Here is a 17,783-nt window from a genome sequence, read left to right on the forward strand (position 1 = left end):
AACCTGGAGAATTCATGTTGGGAAATGTGGGGTCTCTTTCTATACCACACGGAGATAAATGCACTACTAAGAGCAGGATTTAAAATGCCTCAATTCTACCAAAGTGGTTATATAAGCACTGTGTTCCTCAACGCTCCCATCACCACTCAGATCACCCACTGAAGCAGAACTGGGTGCCTGCTTGGATCAAGCTTTTAATATATTCCTAGAGTCTGAACATGAGTTTACATAAGTAAATTTACTGATGGTGAAAGGTGCTATTTTGGCATCCAAAAAGACCAACGTGCTGAATTTAGCTGAACAGAATGTACAACTGAAGCTGTGGCAGTGGAAGCTTATGCTGTATTACTTTGCAAGCATGTTTCGACTCTGCCCTGGGGAGACAACTCCAAGCATAAGTCATCTTCCATGGTACATTCAAATTTTAGCCTCTCTGAACCCCAGACCCAAATGAAGAAATACTCGCATGTGATGAAGACAGAAGGAGACGCTCACATTAGCTACTAGGAAACTTAAAATGCTGTTGGATTTGCTCACTAGTGGAAACAGTCCTTTTCAGAACCTCAGATTCACGGTGCTTTGGGTCTGATATAAAAAGCCCTCAACAATAAAAGAGGATATCAAAGTTGCATAGAAAACAAGGAACCTAAGGCACTTTGGGAGCAAAAAGAGTAAAATCACTTAAAAAAGGGGTGGTTGGTATGTCTGTGTCCAAAAAGTAGGTTACCAACTTTGATAGTTTTGATATCTTTCCATAATAAGTGAACAACCTAAAGTAAATGAGTTTGATGACCTGTTTAAGAGGACATGACATACTATGGGGACAAGCATGTTACAAGGAAGATGTATATTCTGTACATGCTGTTGCTCTACAGAATACAGCAGCATTTGTTGCTACCAACTTGAATTAAAGTGAAGTAGGACACCACAGCACTTCATATCCAACTACTAATCCCTTGAGCCACCTGGCCCTTTTGCACAATCATCATTTGACTTGTCCATTGCTCAGGGAAGACAGTGGGTTCTTTCCTTCAGCTCCAGACTTAATAAACCCCTTGTAATATTGCCCTCTGCAGCACTGGAAACATTCCTCCACAGGGACCCTGTCAAAATATCATTGCTGTTTATGGACAAAGGCAAGCTTCACAGCACTGGGAAGAAAAAAAATAATGGGCTTTAATGACTAACAAAGAAAGGAGAAACAGGGATGCCACTTACTCATGGTGGCTGCTGGCACACAAGACAGGAGCAGTAGCCAGCAATGGCAGGTGCAAATGATGAAATGTGTACATGATTTCTGGGGGCAGTTTCCTAACAGAGAAACTATTCTCCACTGAGGCTTGGGCCACTGTTTAATTTGATGACTTACAGCTGCCAGCTAAAACAAAAGCAAGAAGAAAAAAGCAAGCACCCTACTAGCACCCACACTGAACCCACAGCATACACATGCAGCTTCATTAGCAGCAGTGGGGATCCTGAGTAACAGTCCACAGCAAAATTATATAGGGCACCACGCAGCTGACATGGCACGATAATTTGGTAGGCAAAAAATTACTTGCTTTCCTCTCAGCAAACCACATGCTGCATTGTAATTTTGGTTGCATAGAAACTACCCCAGCTTTAAAGGGAAACTTGCCTTTTTAAAAATTTAAATATAGCAGAGAGAGAAAGAGGGAGAGAGAGAGAGAGAGAGAGAGAGAAAAAGAAAAGATTTTCTAATCTTTCCACAATCATGCCCCACCTCTACTCCTTAAACTTGAAAGGAATAGTTAGTCAATCACTCCAGTGCCAGGCTCCCAATTGCTGCCATGACTTAGCCTGGCTGTTGAATCACCTCTTCATCCATACAGCCTGGCTCCTTAGGATGCTGCTAAAGCAGGAAGTGAGTTCATCATTTACAGTGATCAGTCCTGTCTAGAGTTGTGGTCTTCATAAATTAAGGACCAGTCCTGCAATCATCTGCTCATGCGTGGCATTACTCTTGTTGATAAATCTATTTTTGGGCACAAAGTTGTTTGTAGGACATACAAAGCTCATTCAGAAGGGCAACCAGCTGAAACAACTTGGGTTTGATCCCAAGTGAGGGCAGTGGGTTTCTATTCCTTATTTCCACTTCTAGTGCAGCCCTGACATCTTCCCATCCAGGGGCTACCAGGAGCCCCCTTGGGGAAAAGGTGGCCAGAACATGGTGCTGACTGAAACACAACCTTCTTACACCAAGGTTAGAGAAACAGCGGAGTCCTGCGTCAGTGGCCTGTAAACAGGACACCTTTATTTTAGAAAAAGGTTTGCAGTAATGGGCCTGGGATTTGGCAGTGGCACCTTTCCTGTCTAAGTTCTGCCTTACTAAAGGACTACATCAGGGGTTGGCAATGTTTTCAGGCAGCGTGCCAAAAACACCTGAAACCTCAACTTGTAAGATGTTGGCATGCCAGGGGCAGATGGAAGGGGAGTCACAAGGGGCCCAAAGCCCTGTTGTGGCAGTGCAACCACAGTCCCTTCCCCACCCCAAGGCACATGTGCCAAGCAAAATGCCTTTACTTGCCATGCTCTAGCACCTGTGCCAAGGGTTACCTACCCCTGGACTACATAATGCTGAATATATCAGTTCAAAGTGCCCTCTTCTTTCAGGTGCTGGATTCCTTGAGAGATTGGGTTGACTAATTCAGTGTTGTCTAAATCCAGAGCAGAAATAAAAAGAAGTTCCATCCAGGATTATCCTGCTTGCTTCTTACACCCAGAATAACACAAAGGAAGAAGAAAATTATTGTGCCTAAATTACTTGGATTTTTTGTTTTTAACCTACCTTTAAATTGTCAAGATACTCCCCACCCAAATTTAAATTATACCTTTAAAGTTATATATATTAATATTTAGAGTATATAATTATAAGGAATGGAGATAATTATATTTTTTAAACTACCACACTTGCAAAGGTATTTTTTAAATGGATACTGTTTTAGAAAGACTGTAACATAACTATTTGGTCTACTGCCTCAAAGTTAGACAGTTAGCAGGGGGAACCAGAGTTAGCATATCTGTTTTCAAGAGCAAAGGCTGCAAATGCATGGATGCTATTAACAATACCATCCACAATGCTGTTAACAAACAAGGAAGCACATACGCTAGGTTCTTTCATGCAGGAAAAGAGTTTTAAACCATCAAAAAAACTGGGTTGCTAATAGTTCTTCCATACCATGCTGTTTTCATTATAGCCGAAGTCCAACAAACATTATAAAGTATTTTTAAATCTAAGAAATAGTTGACAAATGTCCCTTTAAATCTGTATTTTTGGCCAAAAGAGCCATGTCTAAAATTCATAAAATGAACAGTTTGTTGATCTCAACCCAGTCCCCCAAAGAACTGATTTCCACATCACAAATAATGCTACCAGGTATTTCTGGCAGCCTGTACACAAGAGACCAGACACTGAATGGATCCCAGAGCCAGAAACCAAAATCTTGTCCAATGCTGGATATACCAGTCTCCCTACCCACTGCTGCTAAAACCAGCACAGCGAAAGCTAACAATGAGGGAGGTGGTCTCTCTATTTTAGGAATGAAACACAAACAGGATGGACTAAAGAAGCTTGCTGCTCTAGTGTTTATTCACTGAATATTGCCTGTGCAGACAATTCCAGTGCCTGGGCCACTCAGTCCAGCACTTTACAAAACTTTAAATGAACAGTTTCATGTTTGTGTCAAGACTTATAATGATCCATCAGCTGCGTTAAGAAAAGTTAGTGAAGTAGCACTTCAATGGATGTACCTGGAGCCCATTAACCCTCTGTCTAGCACCTGCATGGCTCTCCTCTCAACACCTGGGTTTTAATCTTGCCTCTACTCCTGATTTGCCATGGGCAAGTAAAATGAAAGTAAGAGCTCACAGCCATGTAAGAACATGTTTGACACTGACACCAGGCTCTGAAAACATACAGTGTCATAGAGAAGTGTTAAGCATCAGTGGTGTGGAGCCACTTCCAAACCGTAAAAGAGAAACTGGACCAAAGCAAAAAGACTTATAGCGAAACCTGCCCCCACCCTGTCATTGCAGCATAATACCTTGCTGCTGCAATTGAAGGGCCAGTTATTTTATTAGCTTAATCATGATTTGCAAAACACAATGTGAAGAGTTGCCAAGTGAGGCGCAGATTCACCAGGATGCTGGAACCCATGTGTACTATTCAGCATGTTCATAGTTCCCTGCTTAGCTAGCAAAACATGAGCGTATGTGACTTACTGAATCAAGGCCTGAGAGAGTCAGCAGCCCTTGGAAGGACTCAGTGGAAGCATCAAACAGCCTGCCATAGGGAATAAATACCTAGAATTATGGCTGCTACCAAGTCCCTATGACATATTAACTGAGATATTCAAAGAGTTTTCATCAAGCTTTGTGCTTCTATGGACTGGGAACACTGGAGTGGTGAGACACTGTCTTTGTCAAGGAGCTCAGGCTCTCATCCAAAACTCACTGAACTAAGTGACAAGTTTCCTATGGGCTTCAGTGAGGTTTAGATCTAGCTATTGGAGAAGAGCACTCTGGATTTCCAGACTGACTGCTGTTCCTCAATTCATAAGCCAAGTGCTGGATGATGTTCACTTATTCCAAGTTCCAGCCTGCCAAGGAGTAAAATGTGTGAATTAAAACCCTCTAAAAATATAGGTTCTATGATGGAAATGGCAAGTGACCCTAAACTAAGCTGGTGCTACCGAGGCACAGCTATAATGAAATAGATGGGAGAGGTAATCTCATTTATTTTATTGCTTTTTCATTTCTGTTGTACAGTTTAAGAGCATTCCACAGAGCTTGCAGACACATGGCAGTTTAAGTGCTAGGAAATTGTGACAAGTCACTCACATGCATCTGGCACCTATATACATCTAAAAAGTAGATTAAACAAGTGCAGGAAGTAGATGGAGTAAAGGCAGCCCTATCCTGAACATTAACAACTGTGATGGCACAGAAGCAGGGAAAGTACAGCTATCATATGCTGTGTTAGCGTGCATTCCCCAATCCTGCAGCCCTCCTTACAACACAAGGCCTACGGTCTGACATTAACATCAGCCCAGAGAAAGTAACTCTGGGCCAGATCCTATCTTTCACTCTGACGCTTGAAAATTTCCTCTCTCTTTGTTTTGTAACTGCTGAAATCCTGCCACATGGCTTCCCTCACATCACAGTATTTCTGCGATGTAACTTTAAAAAAAATCTTTACACAGTTAGTAAGCACAAAGCCCACAGTATGATCACGTTAAACCCAGACTGTGCTGTATGTTAGCAAACTTATCCAAAAAACAAACAGTGGAAACCAGAAACTTAGCATTTCCTTTCTCACACTGGAGAAGAGACAAGGTGGAAGGTCACTATTTATGGTTCCAAGCAGGCTTAGTCGGGTACCTTTCTTATTTCTTAAATGAGAACAAAAGCAGCTCTAGGTTGCATTGTCCTTAAAATAGGCTTGGTATTAATAGGGAAATGATTCATGTATATTCTATCAGAGACCCTAAAATAAGGAAACTGTCAAAAAGTATCTTGTTACAGGAATATGGTCCATGTTCAAACCCTCTGAGACCCACCATCCAATTTGGAAGCATCACGTACTTTAAAGAAAAATATATTATGCTAATAGATACAGAAGGTTTAAACAGTGGGCTGGACTCTCCTCTTGCTTAACCCTTTGCATACAGATGTTTGCCTCCACTATGGCCCCAATTTAGCAAAACACACACCTTTAGGCTCCCAAAAGTCCCACTGAATTCAGTGAGGCTACTTTCACTAACTAGTAAATTTAAGCCTAAACTTAAGAGATTTATGAACCAGACTCACAATACAATTTAAGTTCTCTCTGCTGTCCTAAAATATTATAAGGCATTCCTTTCATTTTCCCATTCCTGATAGTAAGCACTTCCATGACTGGGATGATCAGAAAAACCTGCTGTTCAATGCTCAGTTTAGATCTGAGCACTGCAGCTGGGAGACACACAGGGCTCCAGAGGAGCTGACTCAGTGGGCGGTTGTTTTCGCATATATGCATACAATTTTTAGCCTGAAAGTTAGTCAGCACTTTTGGCTGCAAGGAAGAAAAAACATATTTTTAAAACATTTATAATTAGTGTAGCAGCAGCAGTATTTGAATCTTAACAGCCTAACGATAAAGAAAAATGCAGCAAAGAGCTGTAGGAGCCTTAGGCATTTAAAAACAAAACAAACAAACAAAAACAGCTAGCAAAAGCATCTTCTTTTCAACGTCTACTCTAAAAAGAAACACTTCCACAGTTCATGTTATTAATCTCATTGCAATTCCATACTAATTATTATTTGTTTATCTCTGACAACATGCTTGAAACTGCGCAAAATATGGGCCCTGCTCCAGAACACTTAAAATAGTGCTAACTCAGCATTCGGTATTGACATTTCTTGTAAAAATAGGCTCAATTGTTAAACACCGAGTAACACTAAGGCTCTACATGTTACAATTATGCCACGATTAACATGTTAAATAATGGCATAAATGCCAAGGGTGACAAACACACACCCAATTTAAGGCTCCATAAAATGGCAAGCCAGCCATAAAAATGTTCTACATTATACGTAGAACATTTTTGTGGATGGTTTATACGGTGCCTTACATTGAATGTGTGGTAGGTTCAGGGCTAGACAACTGATGGTCAGCCTTTGCCCTGGATCTGCAGGCACCCACTTTTAACTTGCTTGTGAAATACCAGGGAAGTACTAAGCACTCCCCCCTCCCTGCCCCCATAATCAGGCTAGTTTGAGTCAAAAGCCCGAGACACTAAGACCATGTACTGACATCTGCTTTACTGTTAGGCAGCTCATCTCAGAGCAACTTGTTTAACTCATATTGTCAAGGCTGGTAGCCCTCTAACACCCGTTTGGGGGTGTGATTTTCAAATACGAGCATCTTATCAAAACATCCAAACACTGCTCAGACCAACACCTGGAGAGGTACAAAGGGGAGTGAAGTATCTTCACAGTGATTTCAGCCCTACATAGGAACTGGAAGTCCTGTTATAGCATATTGATTTTGAAATGAGGTACCTTCATGAAGAAGCATGACAGCAGAGAACTTGGGTGGGTCCTGCTGGTGTCAACAGGAGTTTAGGTCAGGTGAGGGCTGCAGGACTGGTGCATATTAGTTGGTCATATGAAAAATAACGAGACTGAGTCAAATTCTGCAATTCTTACTTGGGTCCGGCTGGCAACAACAGGAGTTTTGCCCACGCGAGGCCTATGGGGTTCAGTTCAATAGTGTTTAGTTAAACACTACTGAACTGAATCCTGCAGCTCTCACCTGGGCAAAACTCCCATTGCAAGAACTGCAGAATTTGACCCAGTCTCATCATTTACCATATCACCAACTAATACAAACTGGTGCTCACACAACAGCTATTAGTAATCATTTCCTCACAATAGAAATGGAAAAAAAAGAAAAGAAACCCAAACACTAATCAGACAAAGGGAGCAGAAATAGTTAGGAAGCTGTCTTCTTTTAATTACACAATCATTGGCAGAAGTCTGCACAAGGAGTAAAATGGATTATAGCAGTTTTGGTTCAATGCAGACTTAAAAAAAACCCAACATCACATGCCAAGGCTAAAAGGATTTTCGTTCCAGCATGTGGTTCTCTCATTCCATCAGCCGAGCTCTGAGCTGCTACTGCAGTTATTTTCTGCATAGCTTGCCCTGAGCCTTTCCCTTTGCTGTTCTCTTTAGCTACTGCAGTTGCTGGCTTCCTCCAAGAGAATGGAAAAAAAAAAAATGTGTAGGAGAGAATACCGTTTGCCAACCATATGAACCCTGTGCATGTATGCTGTAGAAGGTAGAAATTTAGCGCTCTCAGGATATAAAGCTGGATTTACACTGCAATTTTTCTGCTCTTTGTGAGCTTTTTTCCCTTTCGTTTAAAATTGCTTTGTGAAACTAGTGCTGGTGCAAGCTGCCAGGCTGACAGCACTGGAGAGGGATGATTGATATTTATCCAAGAACACCCAGACAAGGTACAACATAGGTGACAGCAGCAACACAAGTTTCCCAACATCACCCTGCCAACCTGCCTCACTGATGCCCTGGAGGAACCACCTTCTACCACAGCTAGCTTGGACTCTCCAGGTTGAGCCTACTGTGGGCTTTTCTGGAGGTTGCTAACAAAAGTTCTGAGTTATGTCAAATATAGGGGTGACTTTTGGGACACAAATACCTGTACACCGAAAATGCGGCGAGACACCAGCACATTTCACACAGGCCAGCAGGCAGCCACGTGATGGAAACTTTCAGTCATTCCTGACCGGGACTACGGCCAAAGGGATGGCCTACCAGGTAAAGAATTCTATACCGCATTAGTCATCAAGCATCCCTTCAATTCTCACTTTCCCAACTATTCGTGCTGTCGTAAAAGATGGAAGCACAGAATTAGAGTTCCCTTCCTTTCACTTCCTTTTGGCGCAGCTATGCAGAAATAGCTGGGTTATACAAGATATAACAAGGCCTCAGCACAAATGGCCTGGCTAAAAGGAGAATTAACAGAAAGAAAGGAGAAAACAAAACACCCCCTCTTCCCCAAAGCCCTAAAACATCTTTGAGGTGCCTACTCCCTGTGTCAATTTAAAATAAAATATCTGTTAAGGTTTTGAATAACTGAATAAATAACGATTTGTAATGGTGAAATCTAAATGCTAAGCCTTCCCTCAGTTTGTAACTAAGACAGATTTCCCAAATTTTGTTTTTACTTCTGCCATTGACTTGCTCTTTGACTTTTAGGGCCCAGTTCAGCAACACACTCAAAGTAGCAAAAGACAGTTATATTATATGCCTGAATCTGAATCCCACTGAAGAACAAAGTAAGGCATGCACCTTACTCCCTTACATCCCTTTAAAATCTCAGCTTCACACCCATGTTTAGGTCCTTTCCTAGTCAACACTAAGCACATTCTGCTTAAAGGCATACTGAATTTGCTGAGGGGAAACCAGCATGGGTTTGTGGCGGGCAGATCGTGCCTGACCAACCTAGTCTCTTTCTATGACCAAGTTACGAAACGCCTGGACACAGGAGGAGGGGTGGATGTCGTATACCTGGACTTCAGGAAGGCCTTCGATACGGTATCCCACCCCATACTGGTGAACAAATTAAGAGGCTGTGATGTGGATGACTGCACAGTTCGGTGGGTGGCAAATTGGCTAGAGGGTCGCACCCAAAGAGTCGTGGTAGATGGGTCGGTCTCGACCTGGAAGGGTGTGGGTAGTGGGGTCCCGCAGGGTTCGGTCCTTGGACCGATACTCTTTAATGTCTTCATCAGCGACTTGGACGTGGGAGTGAAATGTACTCTGTCCAAGTTTGCAGATGACACAAAGCTATGGGGAGAAGTGGACACGCCGGAGGGCAGGGAACAGCTGCAGGCAGACCTGGATAGGCTGGACAAGTGGGCAGAAAACAACAGGATGCAGTTCAACAAGGAGAAATGCAAAGTGCTGCACCTAGGGAGGAAAAATGTCCAGCACACCTACAGCCTAGGGAATGACCTGCCGGGTGGCACGGAGGTGGAAAGGGATCTTGGAGTCCTAGTGGACTCCAAGTTGAACATGAGCCGGCAGTGTGACGAAGCCATCAGAAAAGCCAATGGCACTTTATCGTGCATCAGCAGATGCATGACAAATAGGTCCAGGGAGGTGATACTTCCCCTCTATAGGGCGTTGGTCAGACCGCAGTTGGAGTACTGCGTGCAATTCTGGGCGCCGCACTTCAAGAAGGATGCGGATAACCTGGAGAGGGTCCAGAGAAGGTCCACTCGTATGGTTAAGGGCCTGCAGACCAAGCCCTACGAGGAGAGACTAGTGAAACTGGACCTTTTCAGCCTCCGCAAGAGAAGGTTGAGAGGCGACCTTGTGGCTGCCTATAAGTTCATCACGGGGGCACAGAAGGGAATTGGTGAGGATTTATTCACCAAGGCGCCCCCGGGGGTTACAAGAAACAATGGCCACAAGCTAGCAGAGAGCAGATTTAGACTGGACATTAGGAAGAACTTCTTCACAGTTCGAGTGGCCAAGGTCTGGAACGGGCTCCCAAGGGAGGTGGTGCTCTCCCCTACCCTGGGGGTCTTCAAGAGGAGGTTAGACGAGTATCTAGCTGGGGTCATTTAGACCCAGCACTCTTTCCTGCTTATGCAGGGGGTCGGACTTGATGATCTATTGAGGTCCCTTCCGACCCTAACATCTATGAATCTATGAATCTATGAAGTCAATGAGGGCTAAGCAAATGCCTCCGTGCTTTGTTAATCTAAGGCAGCACTTCCCAAACTCTGACAGATTGTACATCACCAATTTAAAATGATACAACCTTAAGTACCACCAGCAATTTTTTGTCATATAAAGTAATTATAATAAATCTGTTAATGTGTGCCACTAACAGGTTGCCTGCATACCACTAGTGGTTCACGTACCACAGATTGGGAACCGCTGATCTAGGGCATTATCTATGGAGCTTTTCTACACCAAAGTGCAGCCTTTTACTGGGTAAGCTCTGCCCTCTGTTGCAGCACTAAGCATTTACAGGTCAATGACCAGCCGACACCTAGATCTGACTGATTCTTCATACCCAAGGCACAGCCTTTCCTATCCATTTGCACAGCTAAAATGCTCGCCCAAACTGTTCTTATTCCTTGTCTTGATTATTGTAGCTTCCTTCTTTATGCCTTTGACCAATACCATCTTCCCCATTCACATCTAGAATACTGTTGTGATGACTGTTGTCCTACCTAGCCTGATACTTGAACTATGTCACTCTTTTCACGTGCCCCTCATCAGCTCTGCCTTCTCTTTTATCAAATATAAACTGCTTCTCCTCCCTTCCTAGTCTCTTCATAGCCCACCCTATCTTATTTGGTATCAAGAAGTTACCCACCTCCAATCAGACACGATGCCAGCCTCCACCACCCATTTGATAAACTTCCAAACAAGCAAGCATCTTTGAGAGTCTTCCCATGCAAGAGAGGAGCTCCGTGTAAACATCACCAAGACACTTTGGTGTCCAGTGTCAAGTCCTCCTCTGAAAAACTCTCCTTGGCCTTGATGCCTGCAAAAGCACTTGACCGTGGTTAGGTGGCACATGTAATGAGATCACTGCCCAGTACATTGACTAATATGGTGCGTCTCACTATTCCCCCTCCCCGAGATTGGCCCCCGACTCAGCACTGCTCAGGACTGGGCAGTTTTTTTGCCGCACAGGTTGGTGGTGGGGCTGTTAGATTGGATTAGGAGGGTGATGAAAGCACTGGAACAGGTTACCCAGAGACCTGGCTCAAGAAAGCCCAGGCTGAGATGATCTAGTTGGGGATGATCCTGCTTTGAACAGAGGTTTGGACTACATGACCTCCTGGGGTCCCTTCCAACTCTAATTTTCTATGATTGGAAGGTCTTTGAGGCGGGGACTGTCCCTTTGTTCTAAAGGACTGGCACACGGTTCATGACTATGGCTCCTACGTCCTATGGTGATTTAAGACAAGTTGTTATGTCTCTTCTCTTGGTGCCCCCTCTGTATTAAAGACATCGGCTCCCTGATACATCCCTCAGTGAGATGTTATGAGCCTTCATTAATATTTGCCAAGAACCCTAAGATCCTCACATGAAACAGGCTACAAGAAGGCAATTTACATGTTGCTCTCTACATCTATTCAATGTCTCCTTTGGTGACAAAGTTATCTTCAAAAAGAATTATTACAGTTCAAATGTAATTCACACTATTTTCTATCTGTGCATGCACTACATTAGATGTCCACTGGAGGGGTGAGCAGGAGAACCCAATTTGCTAAGACCTTTTTTTTTTTTAAAGGGATGTTTATATCTCATGAAAAAGAGCCAGGCTTTCATACATAAGCTCAGGTAGTACAGCCCCGTAATATCATATTCCTAAAGAGGTTAAAGGATTTGTACTTTTGTAACAGTCACAAGATCCTGTTTTGGGCCCACTAGACTCTCAGCAGGCTGAATTAAAATTATTAGACTTACACCAGATAACAACCACCTTTATATTGCAAGGTGCTGAGCAGCGTGACACGACATTTTTCTAAAGATACTGAGCAAGAGCTGCGACCCATCACAATAGGGGAGAGACACCAGACCTGAACAACATCTATTGAACTCAGCAGACCAGTAAGCTACCTGGTATACAACTTAGTTTCCTACAATGTGCAGCCTACATGAAGTAATAAGAAATAAATGTATAATAAGAAAGCAACAGAAGGAGGAGGTGGGGGGGGGGGGCGGTGCTGATGAAGTTTAACCCTGTTCAATCTGACACTTCCCCAAGGAATATCCTGAAGGTTTTATGCTCTTGATCATGAAAGTCTTTCCACATGGTTTTCAATATTGATAAGCACTGAGACTGTGGGGCCTATTATTATTAAAGAATTCATGGGAACAAGATAAAGTATTTACAAGAGCCTTAGAAGGATTTATGTATTAACTGCAGTTAAATATATACTTTGATCCTTTTTAAGAGGGGGGAAAAGCCAACAACCAAAGGGTTTTTCATCAGGGTCAAATGGGGGAGTCTGACCACAGCAGTGAGGGTATTATTTGGAAAGCACGTAACAGAGAAGAAAAATGCTTCCGCTGAGCTTAACATGACTTCATATTTAATCTATATATTCTGGGCCAAATCCTGCCAATGCACACAAATCTAGCACAACAGAAACAAAGCTAAAATTGCCATAATGCCCTCCTATGAGGAAAATCTGACCCACAGCCGGCAGCCAGCCACTAAGAGTCACTAGCTATTGTGTTCAGGATGCTTTTAATTGCTCTGTTGTGCATTAGCCATAGCTCTGTTGCTATTGACACGAGCTTGCTTGTATGACAATACGGCGCTTCCTGAATTATGAGACAGTCGCGCCCATTTCCCAGTCCACCCCCTTCCCTTGTCCCATTACACATTCCTATCATATTAACAGTGTGTATCTCACGAGCACCACGGTAGGCTAACACACACCTTGGTACTTAAGTTAAGCATCCAAGTTGTGTGCGCAAAGCTCTGGTTGCTATTTCCTCCTCATTCTTTCCATCGCAGAGTTCCTTCAACAGCCAAGCACTAGGTTACAACAAGGTTGAGATTAGCTCAGCGGAAGATAGAAAAATCAAGAGGGTAAAGCTCCCAACTCCATGTTTTCTTTCCTCATACTATATAGAAGATGGTTCATAGTCTCATTGTAGGGATATTACAATAGGGGATTAAGTGGTCTCTTCATAGCATTACAGACACCAGTTTGTGGATTGTATCAAGTTTCCTGGGATCGTTCAGACTGAAACATACAGTACATAAAGGTAAGACCACAGTATCAAAGGTGAATTCACAAATCATGGGAAACGCTTTCCGTTTATTAACTCGGATTTCCTTGCACTTGAATATATGCATATGTATTGGAGTAGTTTTGAAGAGTGGCGCTGACAGCTACAAGTTGCAGCAAAGGACTTATTATCACAAAAACGTGTTTATTATTAAGACACAGACATTTACAAGAGAAAAAATGATAAGAAAATTAAATATTAAACCAAAACCAATACCTCATTGTGTGTCATGATGATATGCAATCACTAGAAACTGCTGCTAACATGAGTCAGGACAGACACTAACTACATATGTCACCATGGGTAAGTCAAACCCTTTGCAACTCAATTTCCCTCTCTAGACTGGGATAATTATCTACATCTGCTTTACAGGGTGGTTATGAAAGAACCAAAACATTATCCTTAAATGAAAGGCATTACAGACATGTAATACAGTAGTGTTTGGACAGAGGGAAACGCATAGCAGCTGTCAATCATGATGACAGCAAAACTATTGTCTGCCATAAGTGAGCATAAATTAAAGGTCATTCATAACATAATAGCAAACTGCATTCCAAAGCTCTGAAAGTGAAAAAGTTTCAGAGGAAGTCATGTTCATCAAGAGGGTAAGGCCAGTATCACCAGACCTTGGCAAAGCTGCCTTGCTGTCACAGCACAGGTGACCCACAGTGGATTCCTTACTACTATTTTTCTCAATTGTGTGTGATGCCCCTCATAACTGTTGCAGCATAGCATACCTTTTAGAAGAACAGTTTTACTTTGCAAGAAGTCAATATGCATACACTACGCTTCCAGGAAGATGAGAGATATTTTAAGAAAAGTTACAGAAAAGACATTTACCTTCAGGTCAACATTGCTTAGTAGAGAGAACTTCAATTTTTCCTCATCAGGAACCACCCCCAAAATCCTGTTTGACTTAACACTCCTCAATCTTACCAATAATATGGGCCAAAGAAAAAACCCTCAACTTCCTACCGAGTCTCATTGTGCCTAGGCAGAACAGTGCTGAAATACAATGCTTTTCTGAACAAACCTGCACTAACGAGTAAAATGGATTACAAAAAAAAAAAATGTAGGCTTTAGCTTCATTTTTCAAACAGACTCTCCTTGTATTGCTTGGATTTGTGTTATTCAGCTTCTACGTGGTCATGTTAGAAGTTTAAGACGCTTGGGGATTCATGTTTTAAACCACATACGTCACACATTGATAATCTGCTAAATAAACACACAATGCCAACTTTAAGGCCTTGCACATACTGACCACGTAGCCTGTAATGACTGTAATAAATACAATTCTTATATCAAAACTAAAAGGTTCTATGTGATTTTTTCAGGTAGCAAAGGAACAGCCTGAACTAGAAATGAATTCCAGTTTTGACATCAACTAAGTAGTCTTAGGTAAATCACAGCTTCTGATTTGGTTCCCCCTTCCATAATGGGGATAATCCTTGACGCCGTCACCACAGTGTTGCGACAGTTTGTGTTTGTGAAGTGCTTTGAAGAGCTATAAGCACTAATTATTACCTTCCTTGAGACCTGACCTGGATTTAGATACGATTACATTTACACACCAACACTCGTTACAATAGCACAGTGTATACAACAGACCCAACATGCTACCAGACACGAGATGGATTTATTTGTTTAAAGGAAAACACCTTTAGTGGACAGTTGTTTCTGTCACTGGGCCAGACTACACCTATTTCATAGTTTGTAAAACAATGTTTTGAAAAATAACTACCTGCCTGACGTGCACCAGAACAGCACGTGCCATTTGACCTTTACACCTTGGTATCTCAGAAATAATCACTCATTCAAAGCGAAACCTGACTCTTGAGCTAATTTTTTTTTATATTAAATATAAACCAATGATAAGTTTACTGCTTTGTTATCGAGGCCCCCAGCACCACGGGTTGTTGGAAACGGTGCTGACTACGGCACAGGACGGCCGCTCCGATGCTGCTGGCGGCTGTCATTTACGTTCTGTTTGGACAGACACTTCCTGGCCTTCCTATAAATCAAGATGCTCCACCTGCCAGAGGATCCCTCGCCCTCTTTCCTGCTGCCAGGAAAACCAGAGGCGGTGGCTCTGTGCTGGGGGCACTAATAAACGGGGGCAGTGATGATGAACCAACTTTCTTCTTTCTACTCTGAGAAAAAAAATGTTTCCCTGTGAGATAAGCAAACCCTCCCCTGCCCTACAGCAAGCAAGGGGGTCATTTGCTGCTTCTTAATCGGGGGCATGCCCCCCCCCGCTCCGCCAACAAGGGGACACAGGAGACCCCGCAGGTTCAGTCCCCCCCTCTGGGCCTGATCCTGCCACGTGGGGGCCGAGCCGGCCTCAGCACTGTCCTCTGCGGGGCCTGACCGCTTCCCGGGTTTTGTCAGGGACCCCGGGACCAGCCCTGAACCTGCCACCCGTACACACACACACCTCACACATGCACACACACACTTTTCACACAAATATACCACACACACACACAGCGTGCAGGCTCTATGTCGCCGCAGAGTCCGGCGGACGGGACGGGGCGGTGCGGGGCGGTGCGGGGCAGGCGCTTACCCGCCACGGTGTAGCGGTCCAGGTAGTTGAGCACGTTGCCGGCGCTGAGCACGGCGGCGGCCAGCACGCCGGAGCGGGGGGCGGCGGGCGCGGGCGGCGGCGGGCGCTCGGGGCTCTTGGCCGCGGGGGCCATGCTGCCCGACAGCGTCTGCACCTCGCCCTCGGCGCCCCGGCCGCAGCAGCCCCGCTCGCCGCCGCCGTCCTCCTCCTCCTCCTCGTCGCCGGCGCGGAGCCGCCCGCCGCTGCCGCCGCCGCCTCCTCCTCCAGCGCCGCCGCCGCTCTCCAGGCACATCATGGGCCGGGGGCAGCGCCGTCCCCGCGCAGGCAGCAGCAGCCCCGCGCCTCAGCGCCGCATCCCGCAGCCGCTGACAGCCCCGCCCCGCCCCGCCTCGCCCCGCCCCCCGCACCTGCGCAGCCCCGCCCTCGGCTCCGCCCCGCCCCGCCCCGCCCCGGCCCGGCAGCGCTGCCGCAGAGGTGGCGGCGGCCCCGTGCTGCACGGCTACGGCCTGAAAGAGGGGCTGGAGGCAGGCATGGGAAGGGGATGGTTTCCTCCCCGGTTTGGGAGCCCTTCTGCGCTCAGAGCAGGTAAGGAGCTCTCCGACCTTCCACCCGCTGGAAAGCGAGAGCAAGCAAAAGTGTGCCTGGTAGCTGCATTGGTGTGAGACACAAAAACATACAGACACCAAGAGTCCTAGTTTTTTGTAAGAGCAAACAAAAGCATTTTACTCCCCCAAATCCACCGCGCACCAGGGATGAGCAAGAGGAAATGTCTCCCCGAAAGCCAAGCAGTCTGCGGGAGAGGGGCTGCGGCAGGGAGCTCCTCTCCCACCCGGAGCGCCAGGCTAAATGCAATAGAGAAATCAACTGACAACCTGCCAGCTCAAGGAGAATCGGGTCAGACTTCCTCTTTGCGGTGGGTCTGCCCCACAGGAGACCGGCTACAGCACCAGGACTGGGGGGGGGGGGGCGGAAAACCTCTCCCAAAAAACCTCCATCTTCAGGATGTCCTTCGAACTGATAGATATCTATATCTATATCTATAGATATATATATATATCTATAGATAGATATATAGATAGATAGATATATCTATAGATATAGATATATAGATTGATATATATATATCTATAGATATAGATATATAGATTGATATATATATCTATAGATATAGATATATAGATTGATATATATATATATATCTATAGATATATAGATTGATAGATATATATATATCTATAGATATATATATATCTATAGATAGATATATATCTATAGATATATAGATTGATATATATATATATCTATAGATAGATATATATCTATAGATATATAGATTGATATATATATATATCTATAGATAGATATATATCTATAGATATATAGATTGATATATATATATATCTATAGATAGATATATAGATAGATATATAGATATCTATAGATAGATATATAGATATATATATACATATATATATATATATATCTATAGATAGATATATAGATATATAGATAGATATAAAACATCACCCGTCCCTAAACAAACTGGAGGAAAGGGCACCAATTGGAGGAGCACAGGCGTTCAACACACACCGTTGTGTCCACCCCATTCAACAGAGCTGGAAACGGTCCGTGGCACAAGTGGCTGCGATGGCACCTGGGCTGGGCTGCGAGGAGCCACCAGCAGAGGCGGCCCCAGGATGGTGGGGAAGGAAGGTGGCACAGCAGGTACCACTTTCCATCTGAGTCGGAGTTTGAATCAGTCCCTCTTGGGTTACGACACAGGCATACATAAACATTCTTTCTAGCCACGCGGGATCTTTGAAGCAGCCCTGTCTGCTAGGAGTTAGCCCCAGGGTTATACTCA

The 17,783-nt window shown here is 44.2% G+C and overlaps 1 protein-coding gene across 2 annotated transcripts in view; it reads right to left on the bottom strand.

Annotated features, from left to right (window-relative positions):
• Window positions 1-16,261, bottom strand: part of SPNS2 (SPNS lysolipid transporter 2, sphingosine-1-phosphate) — a 164,736-nt gene extending 148,475 nt beyond the window's left edge. For both annotated transcript variants that reach the window (XR_009456460.1, XM_059717057.1), the window contains exon 1: window positions 15,920-16,261. Coding sequence is in view for 1 of the 2 variants with exons in the window: in XM_059717057.1 (XP_059573040.1) it covers window positions 15,920-16,214 (295 nt within the window). In the remaining variant the exon portion in view is untranslated. The remainder of the gene's footprint in view (window positions 1-15,919) is intronic.
• Window positions 16,262-17,783: the final 1,522 nt, after the last annotated feature.

Source organism: Alligator mississippiensis, chromosome 14 (genome assembly GCF_030867095.1).
Source record: "Alligator mississippiensis isolate rAllMis1 chromosome 14, rAllMis1, whole genome shotgun sequence".
In the NCBI taxonomy this organism is placed as follows: domain Eukaryota; kingdom Metazoa; phylum Chordata; order Crocodylia; family Alligatoridae; genus Alligator; species Alligator mississippiensis.